General features: G+C 41.8%; 1 protein-coding gene across 4 annotated transcripts in view; it reads right to left on the minus strand.

Annotated features, from left to right (window-relative positions):
* The window catches only part of DMD (dystrophin), a 2430848-nt gene that overhangs the window by 96688 nt on the left and 2309801 nt on the right, over positions 1-24359 (minus strand). For all 4 annotated transcript variants that reach the window (XM_045298663.1, XM_045298661.1, XM_045298660.1 and 1 more), the window contains one exon: positions 16215-16289. In XM_045298663.1, coding sequence (XP_045154598.1) covers positions 16215-16289 — 75 coding nt within the window. The remainder of the gene's footprint in view (positions 1-16214; positions 16290-24359) is intronic.

Here is a 24359-nt window from a genome sequence, read left to right on the forward strand (position 1 = left end):
AGGACCAGTGGTGTGAGTGGCGATACTGGGAGGGTAGAGGGAGAGTGGGTTGGAAAGAGGGAAACGATGACAAGGATCTGCACGTGGCCCTCTTCTTGGGGTACGGACAATGGAGAGGTGGGTGAATGGAGACGTTGGACGGGGCGGGATATGACAAAATAATAATTTGTGAATTATCGAGGGCTTATGGGGTGGGGGGAGCAGGGAGAGAGGGGAAAGATGGGGACTTGATGCCAGGGGCTTAAGTGGAGAGCAAATGTTTTGAGAGTGGTGAGGGCAATGAATGTAGAGTTGTGCTTTACACAGTTGATGTATGTATGGATTGTGATGGGAGTTGTGTGAGCCCCTAGTAAAACAATTTAAAAAAAAGATAATGGACCGGGGTTCAAGTAGAAAGCAAATGTTTTGAGAATGATGATGGCAACACATGTACAAATATGCTTGACACAATGGATGTATGTGTGGATTATGATAAGAATTGTATGAGCCCCCAATAAAATGATTTAAAGGGAAAAAATGATAGTCAGTCTTCAATAGATAATGACATAGCTAGAATTGGAAGCATGGTGCAGGACTGGGTAGTATTTTGCTCTATTGCACACAAGGTCACGATGAGTTGATTGTACCTAACAACAATTATTTTAATGCCCGCCCTTGTCTATTAATCCTAGTAGTTCTGGATGAGTTTTGATTGGTTGACTTTTTATCCTTATGATAGGCTACAATTTCTTGCCTTTATAAATGCTTAATAGTCACTCAATTAAATGTCATCATTGTAAGTTGAAACTTGTTTTGTACAGGAAATTAGTTCAATATATATTCTTGAGTTTAAAAAAAAAAGATAGCCAAAAACCTCTATGGAGCTGTTCTCCATAGAGCACAACTGTGAGATATGAGGTTACTCTGTAAAATGAGGTTACCCTAAGTCAGAATCACCTTGATAGTAAAGAACTTGTGTTTGGTTAGAGGGCCTGGGTGGGATAAATAGTGAACAAACTTGGCTGCTAACCAAAGACTGGAGATGTGAGTCCACCCAGAGGTGCCTTGGGAAAAAAGCCTAGTGATCTAATTCAGAGAACTCAGCCATTGGAAAAGCCCTACGGGGCATGGTTCCGCTCTGACACACATAGGGTTGCCATAAGCCAGAGTCCACTCAATGGCAGATGGTTAGCACTCATCTCATTGATGTAAAGCCCCTTCTCCTATTGCTTTCAAACCACTCTAAAGATAAGAAATGACCTCTCTTCAGGGAAGACAGCAATGTGCTTAAAGTGGCAGGAAGGAACATAGCTTGGGAAGCTGGTTTGAGAAGTCAGGTAGTAGAAAGAATGAAAAAATAATAATGCAAGGAAGCAGAAGGTCGAGAGAAGGGGAAGGCCGGGTGTGGGAGACCGAAGGGAGGAAGGTGTGAAGACAAAAGATGATCTCTTCTTCTATTACCCACAGGTCAAAATTTTGAGTGTGGGTGAGAACATTTAGAAACACAGCACAGGGACGGACAGCAGGCAAGTGGGTGAAAGGATACAGCGGTGTAAGACATGAAAAAAAGAGAAGAAGAAGAATTTATTAATTATCAAGGGGACATGGGGGAGGGAGGGGGGAAAATGAGGCGCTGATGCCATGGGCTCAAGTAGAAAGAAAATGATCCCTTCAGGACCAGTGGTGTGAGTGGCGATACAGGGAGGGTAAAGGGAGAATGGGTAGGAAAGAGGGAACTGATGACAAGGAACTATATGTGACCTCCTCCCTGGGGGATGGACAACAGAAAAGTGGGTGAAGGGAGACGTCGGACAGGGCAAGATATGACAAAATACTAATTTATAAATTATCAAGGGCTCATGAGGGAGGGGGGAGCAGGGAGGGAGGGGAAAATGAGGACCTAATGCCCGGGGGGCTTAAGTGGAGAGGAAATATTTTGAGAATGATGAGGGCAATGAATGAACAAATGCGCTTCACACAATTGATGTATGTATGGATTGTGATAAGAGTTGTAATAGCCCCTAGTAAAATGATTAAAAACAATAATAAAAAATAAAAAGATGATGACAACATATGTACAGATCTGTTTGACAAAATGGATATATGTATGGATTGTGATGAGCTGTAAGAGCCCCCAATAAAATAAAATTTAAATTAAAAAAAAGAAACGAAAACATGTGTTTACTAAATTTAAAAAGAAAGAAAGAAACACAGCATACAGTTTCAGAGAAGAATGGATTTCTCCTTAACACCACTATTGTCATCATGTGTGTCTATAAATTAAGGGAAGCTATGCAGAGCTTAAGGAGGCCTGGTGGCATAGTGGCTACGCATTGGGCTGCGATTCTCATGGTTGGCAGCTAGAAACCACCTCAGAAGCAAGCCTGCGCTTTCTACTTTCGTGAACAGTTAGTTTCAGAAACCTCGCCAAGAGTCAACATTGACTCAATGGCGCAGTGGTTACACATTGGGCTAATAAGTGCAAGGGTAGCAGTTTGAGACCACCATCGGCTCAGAGGAGGGAGAAAGATGAGGGTTCTTTTTCCTGTAAACAGTTACAGTTTCAAAAATGAAGTTTGGGAAACTCACAGTGGCAGTTCTAGCATGTCCTATAGTCACCATTGAGTCATAATCGACTCAATGGCAGTGAGTTAGTGAGTTTATAAACAGTTGTGTCATTCTCTTTTTATTCTTTCTTGTTACTGTCCTTTAGTCCTTATAAATACTTTGCTTTCAAGCCAAGGATAAATAATTAACAAGTGACATTTTTATTGACTTTTTAATTCTAAGTTTTGTCTATTGTGATTTAGGTGAAAGCTTACAGAGCAAATTAGTTTTCCCATCAGCAGTGTATGCATATTTTGTTGCATGGCATTAGTTACAATCCCCTCAATGTAACAGCATTTCATCCCACTTCTTCTCTAGGCTCCCAATTTCCTTTCACTCATCTTTTGTGCTCCTTCCTGTCTTTTAAATTTTGTGTTTGGGACAATACTACCCTGTTGGTGTCTCTTTTGGCTGACTCGTCTGAGATGCACATTCTTTATGGGTGCTATTTTTTACTATCTATTTAGCTACAAGGTAATCTTGAAGGGGGAGTTCAGTTATAGGTTTAAAGAGGTTTCTAATGGCCACAGATTCGGGGGTTCCACTCATCTCTCTCACACAAGTAAGTCTGATCCTTTAAAAAATATATTTGCCCCCTACAATTTTCTCTACTTCAGTCCAGTAGCTTCTGTGGTCCTGATTAGAGAGGATGGTAGTGGTAGCTGGGCACCACCTAAGTTCTTCGGATCTCAGGACAGTGAATGCTGTGGCTTATGTGATCCATTAGTCCTACGGACTAATTGAATCCTGCAGTCTTTAATTTTCTTTATTATTCTTTCTTCCAGATAGGGAGAGACCAATAGTTGCATCTTAGATGGCAGCTCATTCACTTTTAAGATCCCATTCCCTAGAAGTGAGGATTTTTACACTAATCTACCCAAGGAATTAGGATGAAAGAAAGGGGGCAGGGGCACAGAGAGCAAAACAGCATGGCTTTTATATTAGGCTCACTCTGATCTCTGTGCAGGTGAATGGGTAACACATGAACAGACAAAAACATTGGAATATAAATGGGTTCAGAGGGAAATAAAGCAATTGCTCTGAAATAACAGGAGCAGAAGATGACATAGTTAGGAGAGAAATATAGTGCACTGTGCTCTGCTAAAACCGGATGCATTTAAACACAAAAACTATCCATCACAGAAGATTGGAAAACACATTTCCCCCAACAAACACATCAAACAGAATTCTACTTTCACAGAACACTTTCTAAAAGACTTCTGTTTTGGCATCTATGGATCCCTGGTGGCACAGCAGTTAAGTGCTTGCCTGCAAACTGATAAGTCCGTGGTTCAAACCCACCAGCTGCTGCTTTTAAGGTTCATAGCCTTGGATACCCTGTGGGACAGTTCTGCTCTGTCCTGTACTGCTGTAATGAATCCGAATCATTGCCACAGCAATGTGTTTGCTTTGCTTTGTGTTATTGAGGTATAAAGAGTCCACGCTAAGGAACTGAAAAGAGGTGAGCACATAGATAAGGTCAATTTAATTGCCACCAAGACTTTTGTTGATATCGCACCCTTTCTGTGCACAGTAGAAAGGCACAGCAAGAAAGCCAATGATACACCAACATACTTTGACACACTCATATGTACTGTATGGGTTCAGTTCAGAGGGCCCAGAGTTGACATAAGTGGTTTTGCTAAAACATTTACATGGCACAGAGCTCTGAAAGGAAGTGATTTTTTTGTGCTTATATGTAGCTCTTAGTTCCATATTATTATCATTGTTTATCATTGCTAACAGCAACATGGATGATTTTTACCTGTTCTGCATGAGACCTACCCAGGTGAGCAGGTTTGGACTATCTATGTAGGAAAAGAGGAAGTTTAGCATAACGTTGGTCCTTGGTGAGACACTCATGGAAGCAGCAGTCAAGAGATGAAAAGACATGTTGCATTCAGTAGCATATGCTGCCCAAGAACTCTTTAGAGAATTGAAGAGCAAGGATGTGACTTTGAGGACTAAGGTGCACCTGACCTAAGCTATGATATTTTCATTCGCCTCATGTACATGTGAAAGTTGGACAGTGAATAAGAAGAATACATTCATTCGAATTGTGGTGCTGGAGAAGAATACTGAAAGTACCCGCGATAGCTAAAAGGACAAATTGGTCTGTCTAGGAAGAGTTAGGCCCAGAATGCCCCTTAAAGGCAAAAATGGCAAGACTTCATATTACATACGTTGGGCATATTGTCAGGAGAAACCAGTCTCTGGAGAAGGACATCATGCTTGGTAAAGTGGAGGGGCGATGAAAAAGAGGAAACCCCTCCGTGAGATGGACTGACACGGTGACTGCAACTCAGACAGAGCGAGGATAGCGCAGAACCGTGCAGTGTTTCGTTCAGTTGTGCATAGGGGTCGCTATAGGTCAGAACTAACTCAATGGCACCTAATAACGGAGAGATGCTTAAACTAAGAGAATATGCTCCTTTCTCTTGGCCTCAAGATGCCTGTTAGGAAAAAGGATTCTGTTTACCAAAACTTCCTTTTTTCAAGAACTGAGTAGGATAAGCAGCCGACCCGCAAGTCTCATTGGATAATGAGATGAGAATTCTGACTGGTGGTGTTAAGTTGCTGACAAGTCATTCTTGCGTCATAATGACCACATATGATAGAATGTGTTAGGCCATAAGCTTTATGGGAGTAGATTGCTAGATCTTGGTCCTGCAGGGTGGCTGGGTGAGCTTGAACTACTGAGCTTTCAGTTAACAAAGTATTTAACTATTGCTGCCACCTAGGTATGACTACATGGAACAATATCAGTGCGACATTTTGTGCTTAGGATACTTCTGCTATCAAAGTCTTGTGTTGGGAAGCACGTTGTGGGAATATTTACCTGTTCAAGTCTGGAGAACACTGATTGATAATCATCTGAACATTGTGTAACCATTTTGCGATGAGGAAAGTTTAAGCTAGGCTTGAGGAGATGGTAAGTTATATATTGCGCGTCTCATCTGTCATGAAGAAAGCCTTAAAAGGGTGGTGGGGCAACTGAAACACTTAGGTCATTGAATAATTAAGGTACAATGTGGGGTTACATTCCGGATATTGAAAAGCCAGAAAGTCAATGTGGATGGCAATGGAAATTTCTGTGGCATACCCAAATCAAAGTTATTTTAGGAGTACCTACCCTGGTGACATCTTAGGAGCCCTGGTGGCATAGTGGTTACCCAGTAGCTGCTAACCAGAAGATCCACCTTTCAAAACCACGAGCCATTCCGAGGAACAAAGATGAGGCTTTCTTCTCCCATAAGGAGATACAGTCTTGGAAACCCACAGGAGCAGTTCTACTCTGTCCTATAGGGTCACTATGAGTTGCCATTGGCTGGATAGCAGTGAGTTGCTACTAGTCATCTAAGGAGCTCTGGTGGTGTAGTGGGTAAGCCCTTGGCTGGTACCGAAAAGATCGGTAGTTCAAACCTACTGAGTCATTCTTCAGAACAAAAACTGTGGCCGCCTGCTTCCATGAAAGTTTACAGTCTCTGAAACCTTACAGGGTAGTTCCACTCTGTCACTGGGAGTTGGAATTGACTCAGTAGTATCAAGTTACTCAGACCTACGAGTGCAGCCTGGGCAGCTCACTATTTTTGCTTCTCACATTTATTTCCTAATTATATTAAAGGTACTCGGATTCAGTGACAACGGTATTGAAATAAGAAAGCTTTAGGAAAATTAGCTACCGCTTACATCAGAGTGTCATACTGTGGTGGCTTGCACATTATTGTGATAATAGAAGCTATGCTTCTGGCCTGTCAAATATCAAGGAGGATGTCCCATAGTGGACAGATTTCAGCAGAGCTTCCAGATTAAGACAGACTAGGAACAAGGACATGGCAGTTCACTTCTGAAAAACCTAGCCACTGAAAAACCTTGTGATTAGCAAAGGGCAGTTTGAGAGACAAATGAAGAATTATGATCAAATATGCAAAAATCTGGAGAAAGAAATCTGAAAGCTTTTCTCAAGTTGAAAATAGTGAATAAAGAAAATCAAACCTTGGGTTGGAATATTAAGGGGTTCTATAGGTGAAGATGGTGAGAGTTTGTGTCACATAGTTTGGACATGTCGTCAGGAGAGAACAGTCCCTGGAAAAGGAAATCATACTTGCTCAAGTGCAAGGCCAGCTCTTCAAGGAGATGGACTGACACAGTGGTTACAACAACTGGCTTCAGCCAAAGTGTTTCCTTCGGTTGTATATAGGGTTTCGGTGAGTCGGAGCCAGCTCTATGGCACCTAACGATCACAGGCACAATCTCTTCGTCTAAAACAGGCTAGGAAAAAGTTCCTGGCCATCCACTTATGAAAAAATTAGCCACTGAAAGCTTTATAATCAACAGCTGAGTATTGTCTGCTGCAGTGCAGAAAGATGAGTCCCTCAGGTGGGAAGATATTCCCAATACGATTAACGAAGGACTCTCTCCCCATGGCAGTCGACATTTCGGACACTGATGGAGGAAAGTGTTCCGTACCTCCATTTGCTGATAGGACATGACTCAAAATGAGAAGAAACAGTTGCAAATAGCCATTACTAATCAAGACCATGGAATGGAGAATGTATGAATCGAGGAAAATCATAAGTTGGAAAATGATGAACTGAAACACATAAAGATCGATATGCCAGACATTAATAAGCTGGATTGGCCATTTTGCATTGGAAAATCAGATGGTCTTCCATTCCAGAAATGACAAATTGAAGAGTGGCATTGCATTCATCATCAGAAAGAACATCTCAAGATCTATCCTGATGTCCAATGTGATCAGTGATAGGATAATATCCACATACCTACAAGGAAGACCGGTTCATACAACTATCTTTAAACTTTATGCAAAAGCGCAAATGCCAAATATGAAAGGGGGGGGGGATTTTTTTATCAACTCTTGCAGTCTGAAGCTGATCAAACATCCTCAATGTTGATAATTACTAGTGATTAGAAGGCTGGCAACAACAGAGGAGGATCAGCAGTTGGAAAGGATTGGTATTAGAAGTGTCACTGGAGATGTGACAGAATCTTGTGAGACTAATGACTTATTCTTTGCAGATGCCTTTTTCAACAACAAAAGTGGAGATTATATGCAAGAACCTCACCAGATGGAATATACAGAATCCTATCATATACATCTGTGGAAAGGAGTAATGAAGACACTCAATATAATCACTGGGATCAAGGCCAGGAGACAAATGTGAAACATAATAAATTGCTCATATGCACGTTTAAGTTGAAGGTGAAGAAAATTAAAATAAATCCATAAGACCTAAAGTATGATCTTCAACATATCCCACCTGAATTTAGAAATTGTCTCACAAATAGATTTGGAATATTGAACACTAATGACATAAGACTAGATAAGTTGTGGGATGACATCAATCACATCATACATAAAGAAATCAAATGGTCATTAAAAAGACAAGAAAGAAAGAACAGCAAAACGGATGTCAGAAGATGCTCTGAAACTTGCTCTTGAACATAGAGGAGCTAAAAGGAAAGACACTATTTCAAGCTGAACAGAAGATGTGAAATGGTGGTTCAAGAAGACAAAGTAGAGTATTATAAAAAGATGTAAAAACCTGAAAGGAGAAAACCCAAAAGGTAGAACATACTCAGTATTTCTCAAGCTGAAAGAGCTGATGGAAACTCCAAGCTTCAAGGTGCAACATCATAGAGGACAAACTACTGAAATGACACAGAAAGCACCAACAAAAGATGGGAGGAATGCAGAAAGATACATGACCACTAAAAAGCATGGGTCGATCTTCACCTATTTCCGGAGGTGAGATACGATCAAGACCTGACAGCATTGAAGGAAGAAGTCAAATAAGCAATGAAAGCTCTGGCGAAAAACCAGGCTCCAGGAATTGACAGAAAACCAATGAAAAGGTTTCACAAAACAAACGCAGTGCTGGAGGTGTACCCTTATAGGTGCCAAGAAATTTGCTAAACAGCTACTTGGTCAACTGACTGAAAGAGGTTCGTATTTGTGCCCATTCCAAAGGTGACTCAACACCACGAGAAACTATTGAACAATATCATTACTATGACATGCACATAAGATTTTGTTGAAGATAATTTTTAAATAGTTGCAGCATCCCATTGACAAAAAACTGCCAGAAACTAAAGTCATACTCAGACAATGAGGGAGTTCATGGGTGATTTCAGCTGAATATTGAGTGGAAGCAGAGACTATTGGAAAGATGAAAAGGCATTTAACTGTAGACTATTAAAAATGATGTATAACATTGTGAAGAACTGGAATTACTGAAAACTTCATCGTTCTCTCGAGGAACTTGTACATGGTCCGAAAGGCAGCTGTTGAAAGCAAATAAGGGGAGACTGTGTAGTTTATCATCAGGAAAGGTATGTATCAGAGGTGTATCCTTTCACCATACTTAATCGATGCCGAGCAAATGATCCAAGAAGCTGGTTTGTATGAAGAAGAACATGACATCAGGATTGGAGGAAGACTCGTTAACAACCTGCAAGTGCAGATAACACAGTCTCGCTTGCTGACAGAGAACACGAAGCACTTACTTATCAAAGACTACCGTCTTCAGGATGGATCACACCACAAGAGAAAGAAGATAAAAATCTTCAGAAATGGATCAATAGACAACATAATGTTAAATGAGGAAAATATTAAAGCTGTCAAGGATTTCATTTCACTTGGACACAGCACCCATGGAAGCAGCGATCAAACAAGAAATCAAACAACTTATTGCACTGGATAAAGCTGCTGTTAAAGATCTTAATGGGTTTTCAAGCAAAGATGTTGCTTTGAGGACTAAGGAAGTTTGGACCCAAACCAATATATCTTCAGTCACCTCATACATATGCAAAAGCTAGACAATGAATATGAAACACTCAAAAGAAATTGATGCCTTTGAAATATGTTATATCACAAGGAGAGATTGAGTCCTGGAGATGGCCCTCATGCTTGGTTCGTCAAAACAAAGGGAGACTCTTAATAAGATGGATTAACACAGTGGCTGCAGCAGTGGACTTAAACTCAGAAATGAGAATGAAGCAAGACCAGGTGGTGTTTGTCCTATTGTACATCGGACCTTTATGAGTCAGAACCAACCCAATGACACCTGACAAAACCATTAGTGAAATTAGGAATTGGGTTCTGAATACCAGAGTAGCTAAAATTTTCTTATTTACTTTAGTGGACCTTTTTATTGTGATTTGGGTGGAAGTGTACAGAGCAAACTGGTTTCCCATTCAACAATTCATACACATTTGATTTGTGATGTTGATTTTATTCCCCACAACGTCACAGCACTCTTTCCATTTCCTCTCTGTGTTCACCATTGCCATCTGTCCTTCTCGTATGCCTTCCTACTTTAGGAGATTTTATCCCTGGGCAAATGCTGCTTTTGTGTTTTATTACATAGAACTGATTATTCTAAGATGATATTCCTGGTGATACTGTTTACCTAATAAGTCAATTGTTTGGCTGAATGTTGAGCCACAAGGGTGAGTTTCATTCCAGGCTTAAAGAGTATCTAAGGGCTATAGTTTCAGGAGTTCCAACAGTCTCTACCAAGACCTAGAATTTGTTTTTAATGAGAAAATACGAACTCAGGAAAAAGACGTGCTTGTGGTAAATAGAAATCTTGAAAGGCCTAATTATCGGAGGAAAGATGAAGATGGCAAGCATCTAAGACTGACAACTGAGACATGGAACCTATAAGGGGTTCTTCAGCAGAATCAAAGAGCTTGGCGGTATATTGGTTATGCTTTGGTCTGTGATTGCATGGTTGGCAGTTTAAAACCATCAGCAACTCCAAGGAAAAGAAACTGGGCTTTCTACTCCCGTCAACAGTGACAGTCTCTGAAACCCACAGAGGGCTTGCTATGAGTCAGCATTCACTTGATGGCAATGAGTTTACCAGCATCAGCACCACGACTGAGGGTCAATTATTCTTTCCTTAGTGTGTAACTCGTGTGTACTGAAGACATTCTAAACAGAAGTACAGTACTTCCCCTGAGGGACAGATGGGCCTGAGCAGGAATCTCGCCCTCTTTGAAAGCCGATATCTATCAAATGATGAGTACAGAGAAAATAAGCTTGGCTATATCCTCAAGACATTTTGAATTCAAAAATAACAGAGGGCTGGCCTTGTAACCTATATGAGAAATAATACATGGTACATGAGAAAAGTCAATTTGGGGGATGGAGGGAAGAAATGGTTCTAACTGGCCTCTTATGACCTCATGCTGCGGCTGTGATCCATATTCTGCTTTTAATGCTGTTGCCTTATTGTGGCTTTTTCCTGCTCTGAACTGTAGATTTGTAAGCCGTGTTCTTGTGCGTCCTGTGAGTCTTCTTTAGCAACTGAACTCTCTCACACAATCCTTCGTGCACTATCAAAAGGTACGGTGTGTTTACTGAGAGGAGAGTGAATTTGTCACTTGGTTTGTTGTGGTGAGGGTGAGTCTGGCAGCTGTGACTTTATTCAGATGACTCCAGGCTGTACAAAATATCTCTAACATGAGATTTAGTTGCTGAACAGAGGCAAATTGTTCTCTTTCTTATGTCAGTAGAGTATTCGTCACATTTATCAATTGCAGTATATTTAGCCCTCTGGTTTGGGCTTTCTCCAACCCACCACACACTTATAAACTAAATACACTTGTTTGCATTTTTATTCCTACTATCGGAGAAGTTGGCTATATTTTTAATTTTAGAAGCCACACACCTAGGAGATCTCATTGAAACTAGAAGGAGAAGAAAGGGCTGGAAGTAGCTTCTTTGTATAGGTAAATGGAATATTGGCCATAGGCACCAGCTTATAACTCCATTTTACCAAGATTATCTCTTTATTTCTGCTTTTCTATAGAGTTTCATTTTCATTCAGTTGGTTGTAAGGCAGTATGGAGTCACACACCATTAAACTGATTACAACCAGGGGACAATATAGGCCAACAATGATGCTTTTGACTTAAATAGCAAGTTCTCCATGGTGGATAAAATTGTGTTATTCTGTTTCAGACAATATTGAAGCTTTGAAGATGAAGGGAAAAATAAGATTGAGTGCTTAAGACAAGTAGGCCTGAATACCTTTTAAGGCACCTGTAACTCAAGGCCTTCACTGGCATCCGGAAGCTAGCATCGATAATTTTCAATAAAATAAGAGTTAGTAAGTGTTCTTAAAAGCTAGCCAGGGCAAGTTTTATTTGCCTGAACCAGAGACAATAACTCTTTATCATAGCTTTACAGGCATAGGAATGATGAAAAGTCATTAAATTAAATAAGCAATTATAAATTTAAGAGAAAATTCTCAAATCATCTATTGAGTAAGCAATGTCTTCACTACTAAAAGGATTGGTGAACTATTTCTTCTCTCTTCATACTGTGCATGAACTCTCCCAGTATCCTTAAGAAATCAGTACTTAATTTGGATAAACACACTCTAATTTTGGACAACCTGATTTTTTTCCCATTTGAGAAAAGGCCTGTTCAGAAAGGAAATGCTGATAATTTAAATCTGTTTACCAGGGAGGGTAAAGGGAGAATGGGTAGGAAAGAGGGAACCGATTACATGGAACTGTGTGTGACCTCCTCCCTGGGGGACAGACAACCGAAAAGTGGGTGAAGGGAGAAGTTGGACAGGGCAAGATATGACAAAATACCCATTTATAAACTATCAAGGGCTCATGTGGGAGAGGGGAGCGGGGAGGGAGGGGAAAAATGAGGACCTAATGTCGGGGGTTTAAATGGAGAGAAAATGTTTTGAGAAATGATGTACAAATACGCTTTACACAATTGATGTGTGTATGGATTGGGATAACAGTTGTATGAGCCCCTAATAAAATGTTTAAAAAAATAAAAATTAAAAAAAAAAAATTTAAATCTGTTTACAAGTGAAAATGTACAGCCATCACTTTGGCCCAAGGTTATAACCCCAAACAGCTAAGGTTTTTTCTTGTAATCTTAGAACTCTTCAATACTTATCAAAAATTTTTAACAGAAATTGAATTGCTAGTTAGAAATTAATAGGTGAATATAATTATTTTTCTAACTGGAGAATCAAATAATGCCTAACTACACAACCAAGAGGAACCTTATGGAATTCAAAGGTTTTCCACCTCATCTATTTCTGTGCTTTTTCATCGTATGCCTCAGGAACATCTGATTATCTTGTTTGACCTTTTTAGGATCTCAAAGGAATGTTGTACAGCATTTTTTTAAAATTCAGTTCATAATTCCCCTTTAATCAAAGGAAGGCAGTACATGTGAGAAAGGACAGGGCCAGGAAAAGAAAAAGAGGCAGTCTCTATGCTCCGACCTCCGCCACACTCCAAAATTCCTCTTTCTAGCTATGGTACATCGAAAAGTCTCTAAGGAATTCCTAAGCATGCGGAGCCTGTAAAACCACTTAAAACTTGGCAGCTATAGAGCTGAAAATGATAGCTTCAGACTATACGCTATAAGTTACCGAGGCCTGAATTTTACATTCATTCATGAATTCACTTTGCATGAACATTTTGTACCCTACTTAGGCCAGGCTCTTTGCTAAGCACTGGGAACACCAAGAAGAAAGGGCAAGGCCTACTCTCTCAAAGAACCCCACTAGCAGGAGGTGTTTCAGCTCCATCACTCTATGTAAAAGCGCCATGTGCCACCTGACTTACTAGTATTTCTGACCACCTTATTGCTGGCCTTCACACAGCCCTAAGAATCATGGTCCTTTCTCTCTTCCTCAATTTTGGTCCTTAATTCTGGATGACTTCCACCAAAATTCACACCTCTGCCATCTCTGTCACGCACTCAAATGTTCTATTCTCGACCTAATCACCTGGAAGTATTGATTCCTTGAAATAAAATACAACTATCCGATGCTCTGGACATCCAGTGCCTCTAGTTCCTCTACTGTTATCTCTTCATCTGCCTCTCTGAACTACCTCTCTCTCTCAATACCTCCACCTCCTAATTATCAACTTCCATCTAAGCACCTCCCCCTTCCACTACCCAACAGGGACTGGGATCAGTATGCCTTCGACCACTCTCTTTCAAATCCTCAGTTCTGGAGCTCTGCTGATTGGCACGGCTGTAAATACTCAGTCGGGGCTCCAGACTCCATCACGCTATTTCTCAACCTCCCCCTCTTCTTTTCAGCGCAGGCGCTCTTCTCCAACTTCACAGAAAGTGGAAGACTTTAGATGGCCATTGCTCACCTTCCTGCCTGCCACTGGGTGTCTGAAATGCACTGAGGCAGCGCAGGTTCCTTACTCTGCCCTGCCCATTACAGTGCAAGAGCGGCATCTCTTCTTCCTCTTGGCTTCTGGATCATGTGACCACTTTTTTTTTTAATCTCCTCTTGCACCAACACTTTCAGTCTCACCCACTCTGATTCTCATAGTCCCTTAAATATACCCAAATGTCTCTCAGGTGCGAGTCTGTGTTTACACTGTCAACTCCTTGGCTAACGGCCACCTCTCTTCACTCTTCTTGGCAAAGACATTTCGACAAGAATTGTCTCTCTGTCCCCACTTTTGATTCATTATTAAGCCTACTGCACCACCCTCATCTTGTCTACACTTTCACCAAAGTTACTGAACATCTCTGTAGTCCATGGGCACTTTCTCCAACTTCCTGACCTTTCAGCAATATTGGACCCTAAGGGAAAATCCTCCCCTCGTGCCCCTCCTGTAGCGGATGGCACAATAACCTCGGGGGACTGTACTTATCCCACTCTGGCCCTTTCTTTGCCATCCCCTTGGTAGCTGGCTCTTTCTCTGTCCGAAATTCCCTTTTCTATTCACTCTCTACTCTCCTGGATACACCTCCTCTTATCATTTCCGAAATACGGTTCGTATCTTTCTCCTGCGTGCCTCATGCACTAAGGCCTGTCAGTTCTCCCTCCTAAGCATTCTTCCATTTTCTTTGCCTCTATTCCTACTTTGCTAGTTTAGTCCACTGGGTGGCTGGTTTACATCACTGCATCAAGGTCTTTTGCCTATCGGTCTCACAATACCCCAAGCCAAGCTTGGCTCCGTAGCCAGAATAGTCATTCTAAATGAAAATCCAACCACGTCATCCCTTGACTAATGCCCTTCTATTCACTCCCCACTGACCTCTAATTCCTTTAACGAGTTTGAAAAGCCTTTTACAGTCTGCCTCTGGCTTCTCTCTCCAGCCTACCATAGTCCCACTCTGGGGCTCAGGGCTTTATCTATCTTGAAGTGCCTTCCGATTCTAAATGGGTCTTGCTTTCTCTAGACTCCACGTTTCCACACCGTTTGCTTCTCTTGATCACAATTCTCTTATGCTATCCTTTTGGAATTCTCAGTCTGAGAAATTCTTTGTTCAAACCTGCTATAAAACCACCGCCCTCTCCCCAACTTTCTGTTCTCGTGTATGCCATACATACATGACACTGAAATTGTCTGTGCATAAAATTAGGAGGTAGAGAGAATCCTATCTTACGCTTTTACAGATTGTGGCTGGCCTTGATGACACTGTGTACATTTCTCTGGGTTTCCAAACTCTATGGTCACCATGCCTATCTTCTCGTTACAGTCTAATTTCCATCACGATAAGGACAGTTCCTATCAGCTAGCCTCATGACCAGCAAGGTACATGGGAACTCAAAAGACTACTACTACACTGTCACCCACTCTGCTGATGACACTGGGTTGAGATAAAGCAGGAATGAAAAGAAATCGCTGAATCACACCGTTCAATCTTCCCACAGAGATATGTTTGGCAAGTGCAGCAAAGTAAGCCTGTCATCTGTCTTCTATCAGAACATTCATTTAAATGTTACCATTCAAGCCAATGGACCACACATGTCTGCACTTTGGTTTAAGTAAGGCAGTTACAGTCTCTGAATACCAAGCATAGTTTGAAGTTTGAACAAAAAAGAAAAAAAGGTAGAATACTCCCAAATACCCCGTGCCACTGTGTTGATTCCGAGTCATAGACACTCTGTACAGCACAGTAGAACTGCTTGCTCCATAGGTTTCTAAGGCAGTAACTCTGTGTCCAGCTTCATCGTTCTCCCATGGAGGGAGGGGCTAATAGGTTCAAGCCACTGTCTTTTTGGTCTGCATCCTGATGCTGACCTCATGCCTCACCGGGGCTCCTTTATGGGCAGAGCCAACCAAAGCTAAACCCACTGCCATCAAGTTGATTCAAACTCATTGCAAGTCAATAAGAGGTTTCCCAAGCTGTACCTCTTTACCAGAGCTGATAGCCCTCTTTCCCTGGCAAGGGTAAGACTATCCCAACCCAAATCTACTGTCATTGAGCAGAGTCCAGCTCAGAGTGACCTATCTAGGGTTTGCAATGCCGGAAATCTTTATGGGGTTTCTTGCAAGGGTAGAATCAGGGGAGATCATTCAAATTTCACCAAGATCAAGGCCTAAGTCACTAGCTGTGTAAACAGAAGGATAACTATGATAAATATCCTACCCATTCAGCATCAGCTGAAGACTGATTCTAGGCAATGTGAAAAAAATTGTTAAGGTAAACATGAGGCCAGAGACACCTGAAAGAATTCCCCAATGTTGCAATGAACTTGTAACAGTCCTGGCATCCCTTTCCAAGTTCAAATGATACCCATCGACTTTCTCTGCGAGCACATAAAAACTCCCAAGAGAATCAAGGATTAGTTAATACTTACAGCAAAGTGCTTTCTGCAGTCTTCGGAGTTTCATGGCAGTCCTATAAGCGGAGAACCTGACATTATTCAGGTCAGCTGAGGAAAAGAAGAAGGGGAGGGGGGACACAAAATCACTTGTTATTTCATCAGACAGTACAAATAAAAACCCCTCATGATTTGCCAACAACAATAAAAGCAGGTGGGGTTGGGGGGAATCACAACCTTGTCTAAGCTCCAAGTTTTGGAAAGTTAAATCCTGTTGATGTGGGGAGAGAAAAAGAAAAGGTTGCAGAACGGGGGCGTGGAGGGCGGACACCCTTCCCTTTGCTCTTTGACAATCATGAAAATAGACTTCTGTGAAAGGCTAGTGTGGCCTCGCCTGCAGGGCACTCGTCTAGTCCTTGTTCCCAAGAGGGACAAGAAGGCCAGGTATTTTTCTTTTCTAGATGGCAACCCAATTCTATTAGAGTGTGTCTTTGCCACACAGGATCCAACGCATGACAAAGAATAAGGAACGTACACCTGAAATAGCGGTCGGAACTTAAGGAAACTATCAAGTGGCACTAGAACACCCCCCCCCCCCGTTTACTTAAGTTATGCGTATGCACTGTGTGAAATTCCAAAATTAAGGACACATCTAAAAACAAATAAGCACTCATAATCTCATAATACAAAGATATACATTGTTAATATTCTGAACATTTCTTACCCAACGTGTGTGTACGGATGCGGTGTATTTGTAAAAAATAGAACTGAGGTGAAAATAAGCATTTATCTTCATAAGGTGTAATCATTCCAATATTCAGTATCAAGTAACAAAAATCTATGGCTCTGTGATTTCTAGTCACCTACCCAAAGAACCCTAGCCTCACCTCACCTAAGAGGACAGTTAGATGATGCCCTTACTCAAGTCTGGGCTGGCCTTGCTACATCTCTTTTCTAGCATTTCTATGTATGTTTGTATGTATGTCTGTATGTTATCAGGAGAGACCAAAACAAAAAAAAATAGAAAGCAAACAGCAAACTCACTGCCCCTGAGTTGATTACAACTCATAGCGACCCTATAGGACCGGTAGAACTGGCCCTGTCCATTTTGAGATCATAACTCTTTATGGGAATAGAAAGCCTCATCTTTCTCCCACAGAGCAGCTGGTGGTTTCCAACTGCTGACCTTGCAGTTAGCTTTCCAATGCATAACCAGTAGATTGGTAATGGAGGACATCATGCTTGGCAAAGTACAGAGGACAAAAGAGGAAGGACCTCAACGAATGATTGACACAGTAGCTGCAACAATGGGCTCAAACAACAATGGTGAGGATAGTGCAAGGCCACGTAGTATATCATTCTATTGTACATTGGGTCACTGTGAGTCAGATCCAACTCTTGGGCACTACACCACCACCACCACCTCCACCAATACCACATGTTCAAGGAACCCAGCTACAAAGGGCTCCTTGATGGCAATTACTTGTTGTCTACTTAGGTCATATATACCAGAATGTAATGTATACCTCTTCCTTTAAAATGCAGGTTTAATGCAGCTAGAACACTGACTGATAGATCCAATGAATGTATGACCAAAAGAATGAACAAAAGAACAAGATCCTGAGACAAGGCATCCAAAAATCCAATTCTAATGGGATGGTTGAAAACGGACATAATCTATTCCACAGTCAAACAGCTCAGAGCAGCATTAGCTTTCTGACATTTATGGAGACCAAGCACAGAAATCTGAGATTCAATTAGAGGGAGGAGAGAAAAAAAAAACTTTCTCCCCCCCCCCAAAAGCCCCAACGTTACGATTTTTGTCATTTACTTTAAAATAGTCAATATAAAAATAAAAGACTGATAATACCAAGTGTTAATGAGGATGCAGAGCAACTTCTGTTAAGAATGAAACATAGTATAATCACATTGGACAACATCTTAAGAAGTTAAGCATATACCTATCTGACAACCCAGATATTCCACTACTAGATGATTACTCCCCAAAACACAACAGGATCTGTCCCACAAAAAGATGTGTGTGAGCATTCAGAGCAGCTCCATTCCTAATAGCTAAAAGCTGGAAACAAATGCATAGGAGAATGGTTCAATACTTGTTGGCTGTGGTATATAGTTCCACCGGGATATGCCAGTCTGCAAGATAAAGGAACTATAGTTAACATAACAGGCTATATTAATCTAAAAAACATCCTGGATAAAAGAAGCCAGACATAAAGGGGCAGTTTGTGTTTGATTCTATTGATATGAAATTTGAAAGCAGGTACCTCTGACCCATGGGGTCTGACCATAAATTGGCGGGAGCCTGGGACAAAGGGGTTCGGGAACTGTCCACAAAAAGGAACACAATGGAATTTTATTGAGGGTGATGCAAATGTGATAGGTGTTGATTGATATGGTACTTATATGACCGCAGACATTTGTCAAACCACAAACTGTACTTGTGACCTTAAAATGGATGTGTTTGCTATCGCCTTTTAATTACGGATATACCTTCACATATTAAACGTTTTTACGCTTGGGAGGCCGGGAGCCCTCCCATGGACAGTACAATTTAGAGCTCAATGCAGAGGCAGTCAGTAGTCTGTCACAGATTCACCTCCAGGGATGGTCTCATTCACTGCCATCGAGGCAATGCTGACTCATGGTGACCCCATGTCGCTTTGGGAATAGAAAGCTCCCATGGTGCTGCTAGTGGTGTCGAACTGCCGACCATGTGGATTGCAGCCCAACATGGCACCACCACACCACTGGGGGAGCCTAGCAATTCATCCAAAAGCCTTACCAGTGGCAGCTACAAGAAGTGTTTCAGCTTTATTTAGCTCCTATTACACCAGGGGGTTCATTAATTAGCCTCATTCATGTGTGATGGGTGTGTGTTAGTGATATTACTGGTTTACAAAATATTGGGACGGTAAAAAACAAAACAAAACAAAACAAAATGTTTAGACACATTTCCGCCCTTCCGTCATCAGGGTGTGAGGTGGATCTACCGAAATGGTGCTCCTGCTAGAGTCCAAATGGTCCTGCTGTGGCTCATTGGATTCTTGGTTGCCAGAATTCAATTAGCTGATTGACAGGCTCTGACAGCTCAAGAAGTGATTGTCAAACTTGAGTCTGCATCAAAATCACCTGGAGTGTTTGTGCACTGGAGTGGAGTGCCATTTCAAGAATTTGCATTTCTAACAAGTTACCAGGGGATGCGTACTGGTTTCTGGTTGGAGGACCTTACACTTTGAGAACAACTATGTTACAGGGCGTGGCCTGGGCGTACCAAGCACCTCCCAAACGGAGCATCGAAAAAGTCAAGAGCTCAGCTGCCTGCAGTGTTTGGGAACTGCGGTGCTGGGGAGCCAGGTACGGAGCCTGACAGAAGAAGGCTTAGTGGAGTGACAGCGGTGGCAGACCCCTCACCTCTGCCGTTCCGGGCCCTGGTCGGGGTCCCTGGAGGCTGAGCACCAAGTGCCTGCAGCACCGCTTGAGGGATAGGTAAATCTTAAGAGACAGAAACCGGATTAATGGGTCCGTGGGAGTAGGAGCAGTGGTAAAGGGTTGAGCTGCTCACCATGAGGTTGGCAGTTTGCAAGTACCAGCTGCTCCTCAAAGATAAGGTTTTCTACCATCCCAAAGAGTTAGTCTCCAGCTGAATGAATATTCATTTTTGTAGCCACTTAAAATGTATGTTGATCTCTTATTCTCTATTCAAATAAAAGGCTAATCTTTCACAAAAATAGTTACAATCCCTATTGTGGTAATGATTGTACAACTCTTCTTAATATGATTGTGGTGAACTATTGTGTGACATATGGGTTGCATCCCAATAAAATGGCTTTAAATTAAAAACAAAGTCAAGAGCTGTGACTTCAGTGTGCCTTTTTCCAGATTGTAGGAATGTTTTGGGCCACCCAGCTAATAAGTGGTCCCTTGCGATGGAGCTTCTAAGACTTGCTTTCATTAGAACCTGATAGCCAAGATGAGGGTAAGAAGGCTGCCCTTGGCTTCATCAAACTGAACAGCTAGCAACATCTTCCAAAGAGAACCAAACGGTTGGGCAGGTTCATTACGGGTCTTCCCTACCCCAAGTGTGGTTCACAGAGCGGAAGAGGGTGCAGCTTCTAAATGCAGACTCTCAAGCCCCACCCCAGATTAGAACTCAAAACCAAAATTTTCATAAGATCCCTAGGTGATTTCTAGCTACCTTCAGAACTAATGGAGTCGGTCATTGTGTATTTTAATAACGGTTCTGTGTTGTCTTTTGCTTTTCTACCTCTCTATATTCCATTTTGGGGGCTTTAGGAGATTATTTAATGACTCTTATAGCCAATTATGCCCCAAACCCTGTGGTTTGTGATAAACACTCAGCAAACATATTCAATAATTTAAGCATCTTTATGAGGGTCTTCTCATTGCGACTCTATAAGACAGCGCAGAACTGCCCCTGTGGGTTTCTGAGACTGTAAATCCCTATGGGAGTAGAAAACGTTACCTTTCTCCTGCAGAGTGGCTAGTGGGTTCAAACTGCCAACCTGGTAGTTAGAGGCCCAATGAACGTGAATATGAGTTAGAATTGCTTCGAAATCAGTAAGTAAAAGACTTCTTTTTAATATCCAGAGGTGAGTAGATCTTTCCTCGACTTTGTTCTTGAGGACAGCTCGATTCACAGGGTCCTTCTGATCTTTGTTTCCCCCTATCGACAAGGGTCAAGGTTCTGCCTTTGTCTCTTTTCCCCAGTCCTCATAGCTTCTCTTTTTGGGTGGTCTTGGATAACTCACGGTATGCATTCTCTTGTGGCACTAATACACACAAAGAGACACAGGTCCTGCCCTTCGCTCTTGATTGGTGTTGAATCTTTCACCAGTACTATCAGACTTTTTCTACACTTGCTAAAGCAAAGTTCCTTCAGATATACTCATAAACAAGTGCCTTCGGCGCTTTATAAAATAAACCACATGGAGAACTAGAAATGCACTTCTGGTTTAACACAGATCACCTTTCCCTTAACACAAGCCTGGACCTGTTGCCGAGGAAGAGGCTTCCAACCTCAATTTTTCTTCCATTCATCTACTTACACCAAAGTGTTGAGTGCAAGCTATGTGCCAACCGAACATCTTGGCACAAGTTCCTGGCAAAAGGTTTTCTCTTCTCTTTCCTTTTCTTTCCAATACTCCTTTTCAATTGCCTCTTACTTCAGCAGCCTAGTTTCCCACTATCTTCCTTCTTTCATAAAACCAAGATCCCTCCCTGCTGACCCCAATCCTACCCCCCACTCCCTGCCCTTTCCCTACTTTTCCTGGTTCTATTAGGAATTCAGAATAAAGGGTCTAAATGAGGTCAGAAACTCCATCCAAATCTCACAGCTATATCAAGAATTGGCAAATTCCAGGAGTTAGAGATCGATCCAAGTGGAAAAGGCTGGGGTGGATCTGCTTCTTTCGGGGAGTGGCTCATAGGGGAACAGGATCAGAGACAAGAATCTGGAATGTTTCTGAAACTCTAGCTAGAACTTTCACCACAACTCTTTCTATGGCACATTCTGCCTCGAGTTAATCTTGCCTGACATAGTTTCAGAATAAACCCAACTCAGGGCAGAGAACAAGCCTTCTGCTACTAGTTTTTTCGTGCACCATATTCCAAGCCATTCTCCAATAGGAATTCACATCGCTCCTCGGCCTTTTAGCTAAGATCAAGTGTGGTATCCAATAGGAGTTCACAATACCAGAAGAAGGTAGCAGGGGGGTGGGGGTCTAGTTTTTATAGTAATGCCACAAAAGCCATACAGATTTATATCTGGTCACCATCGGTGAATTGCAACCGAATCTGGTGCCCTAAATTTCCTACTGGAGAGCATTAAGCAGCTGTGTTGTGTGCATCTGCTTGTGTTGCTAGGATTCTGCAGTACCACTCCCTCCGATTTGCAGCTGGAGGAGATAAGTCTCTGTCTTATAAAAGTGTAGAATGCACACAGAAAGCTCAAGATTCGATGCAGCTGCAAACAATGTGACATTGTCTTGGGCTGAGGCTTGGAGCTGACTGTATAACTAAAGTATGCCAAAGCCCCCCATTCCCCCACTCTCTGGGAGACTGGCCTCCTCTTTCTCTGGGAGTTGGTGGTTGCCTTTCCAGGACTCTGATCCAAGTTCTAATGAGCTCACAAGCTCTCACGACCGGAACTCAAGAGGAGGGAGACTATCCAAGAAACCAGCTACACAACGTTTCCATGGCAGCTTTTCGAAATCGTACTTCAGAAGGATAAAAATGCTGAACTGTACATTCCTTGTCATGCCTTGTACTATGTTATCCAGGACCGGTTCTAACCTAAAAATAGAGAAATCTAGAAACTTATGGAACGAGGGCAAATCTCAAACTAACTACCCTCTAAAGTTTACCTTCATCACCAGCTACTGAAGCGAGAGCCCATTTGGTCTTCATTTTGAGACAGGAAGTAAGTAGATGGCTTCCCCTCTCTCTTGTCGCCCCCCACCTCCCATGCTTACCTTTGACTTTCTCTTCGTTTTGATAAATGTTTCTGTTCCACATATTTTTTTTCATTATAATCCATGGCAGATAGTGTGAGAGGTGTCTAATTCACCAGAAAAAGGTGCAGGACTGATCAAGTTTGAATCATAAATCTATGTGGGAAATCCTCTTGCCAAACAAAGGTGATAAACACATTGCCATTTTAAAGTCATGGGATCACTTAGAAATTATTATAGAAATAAAAATACTAAGCTCCTTCATTTCAATTTTGCAGCTGGTTTCTGCTTTTTAATAATAGTGTAAAACTCCTGCTATGACTGAACTAAAGTCTAGAATGTCAAATGAGGGTCAATTTCAGTCTAGCTTTCCAATGGATTGCAGAGACTTTTTCAGAAAGGGTAAAAGTTTCAGTAGGCTTACCTCTTAGGTAGTGAGCTGCTGTGAATTACTTGATCTCAGCCTTCTAATCATTGTCTTTGTAAGTCTCTTCAAATGACTGCGTCATTCACTCACTGTCATTGAGTCAATTCTGACTCATAGCGCGAACCTGCAGGACAGAGGAGAACTTTCCCCTGTCGGTTTCTGAAACTGTGAAAAAATGTCTCTCCTTAAGAGTGGCTGGTAGGGTCAAACTGTTGACCTGGAGATTAGCAGCCCAATGCATAATTCTAATACTGTAAATAAGGTAAATGGGCACATATTAAGCAGTTAAAAGAGTATTGTAACACTGGCCTGAATAAGCAGAGGTCAGGTTGAGTGACTGAAGGGCTTGGAGTCTAGGAGCTGAAAGAGTTAGCCCAATCAGGATGGGGTTGGGAGGCCTGGCTGGAGAGAGGCATGCCTATGAGTACTGCTCAGAGGAGGCTTTCCTAACTGAAGAGCTGTATCTTAAGCATTCCTGAACCCAAATAGTAATCTGTGGATTTCCTATGACAAACACCCCAACTATGAGTATTGCCTTTGAGTTCTGTGTGGCCGCTGCAATGGATTATTAAACCCAGCAGAAAAGTAGAAAGTCCAGGGGAGGGGTTGTTGATGTCAGAATTGGTGAAAAGAGTTGGAAGGTGGAGATCTCTCTGGCCTCTGCCTCAAAGGAATCATCCTTGGGCCAATGATGGTGACGTTCTTTTTCCTTTGTGAAATTAGCACTCGTATGCAGCCCCCAGGCCACTTTTGCAACGGCAGAAACTAATAATGGCCCCATAAGTTTACCAAGTGAGTGCTAAGAGCGGTGGGACAAAAAATGATTTCAACAGATAAATCAGTGCTATGGACAAACCAATTCTACTTTCCAAAGGAACATTAATTCAAATCTCCCAAGTAGTCATGAGTGAAAATTCAAATTTACAATGTGATTTTTTTGGGTACTGTTCCAAATACAGTACTTGGATTATAATGTCCATTAAGCAACAGCAACAACAAAGACTACTATGATTACTGCTGCTGCTGCTGTTTCCAAAGAAGCAAAACAAAGCCGTCTCCTCCTATACTCCTCTGCACATATTCTATTATAGGAAGGTGGCAGATTCTTTATTCACTCTTTAAAATACGAGTTCTATTGAGACATCATTTATATATCATACGATGTACCCTTCTAAAGTGTACACTCCGTCATCTGTGGTATTTTCATAGTATTGTGCAACCAACACCAATACCTACTTTGGGAGCATTTTTATCACCCATAAA

Source organism: Echinops telfairi, unplaced genomic scaffold, assembly GCF_000313985.2.
Source record: "Echinops telfairi isolate 266 unplaced genomic scaffold, ASM31398v2 ScPeMD7_7436;HRSCAF=8474, whole genome shotgun sequence".
In the NCBI taxonomy this organism is placed as follows: Eukaryota; Metazoa; Chordata; class Mammalia; order Afrosoricida; family Tenrecidae; genus Echinops; species Echinops telfairi.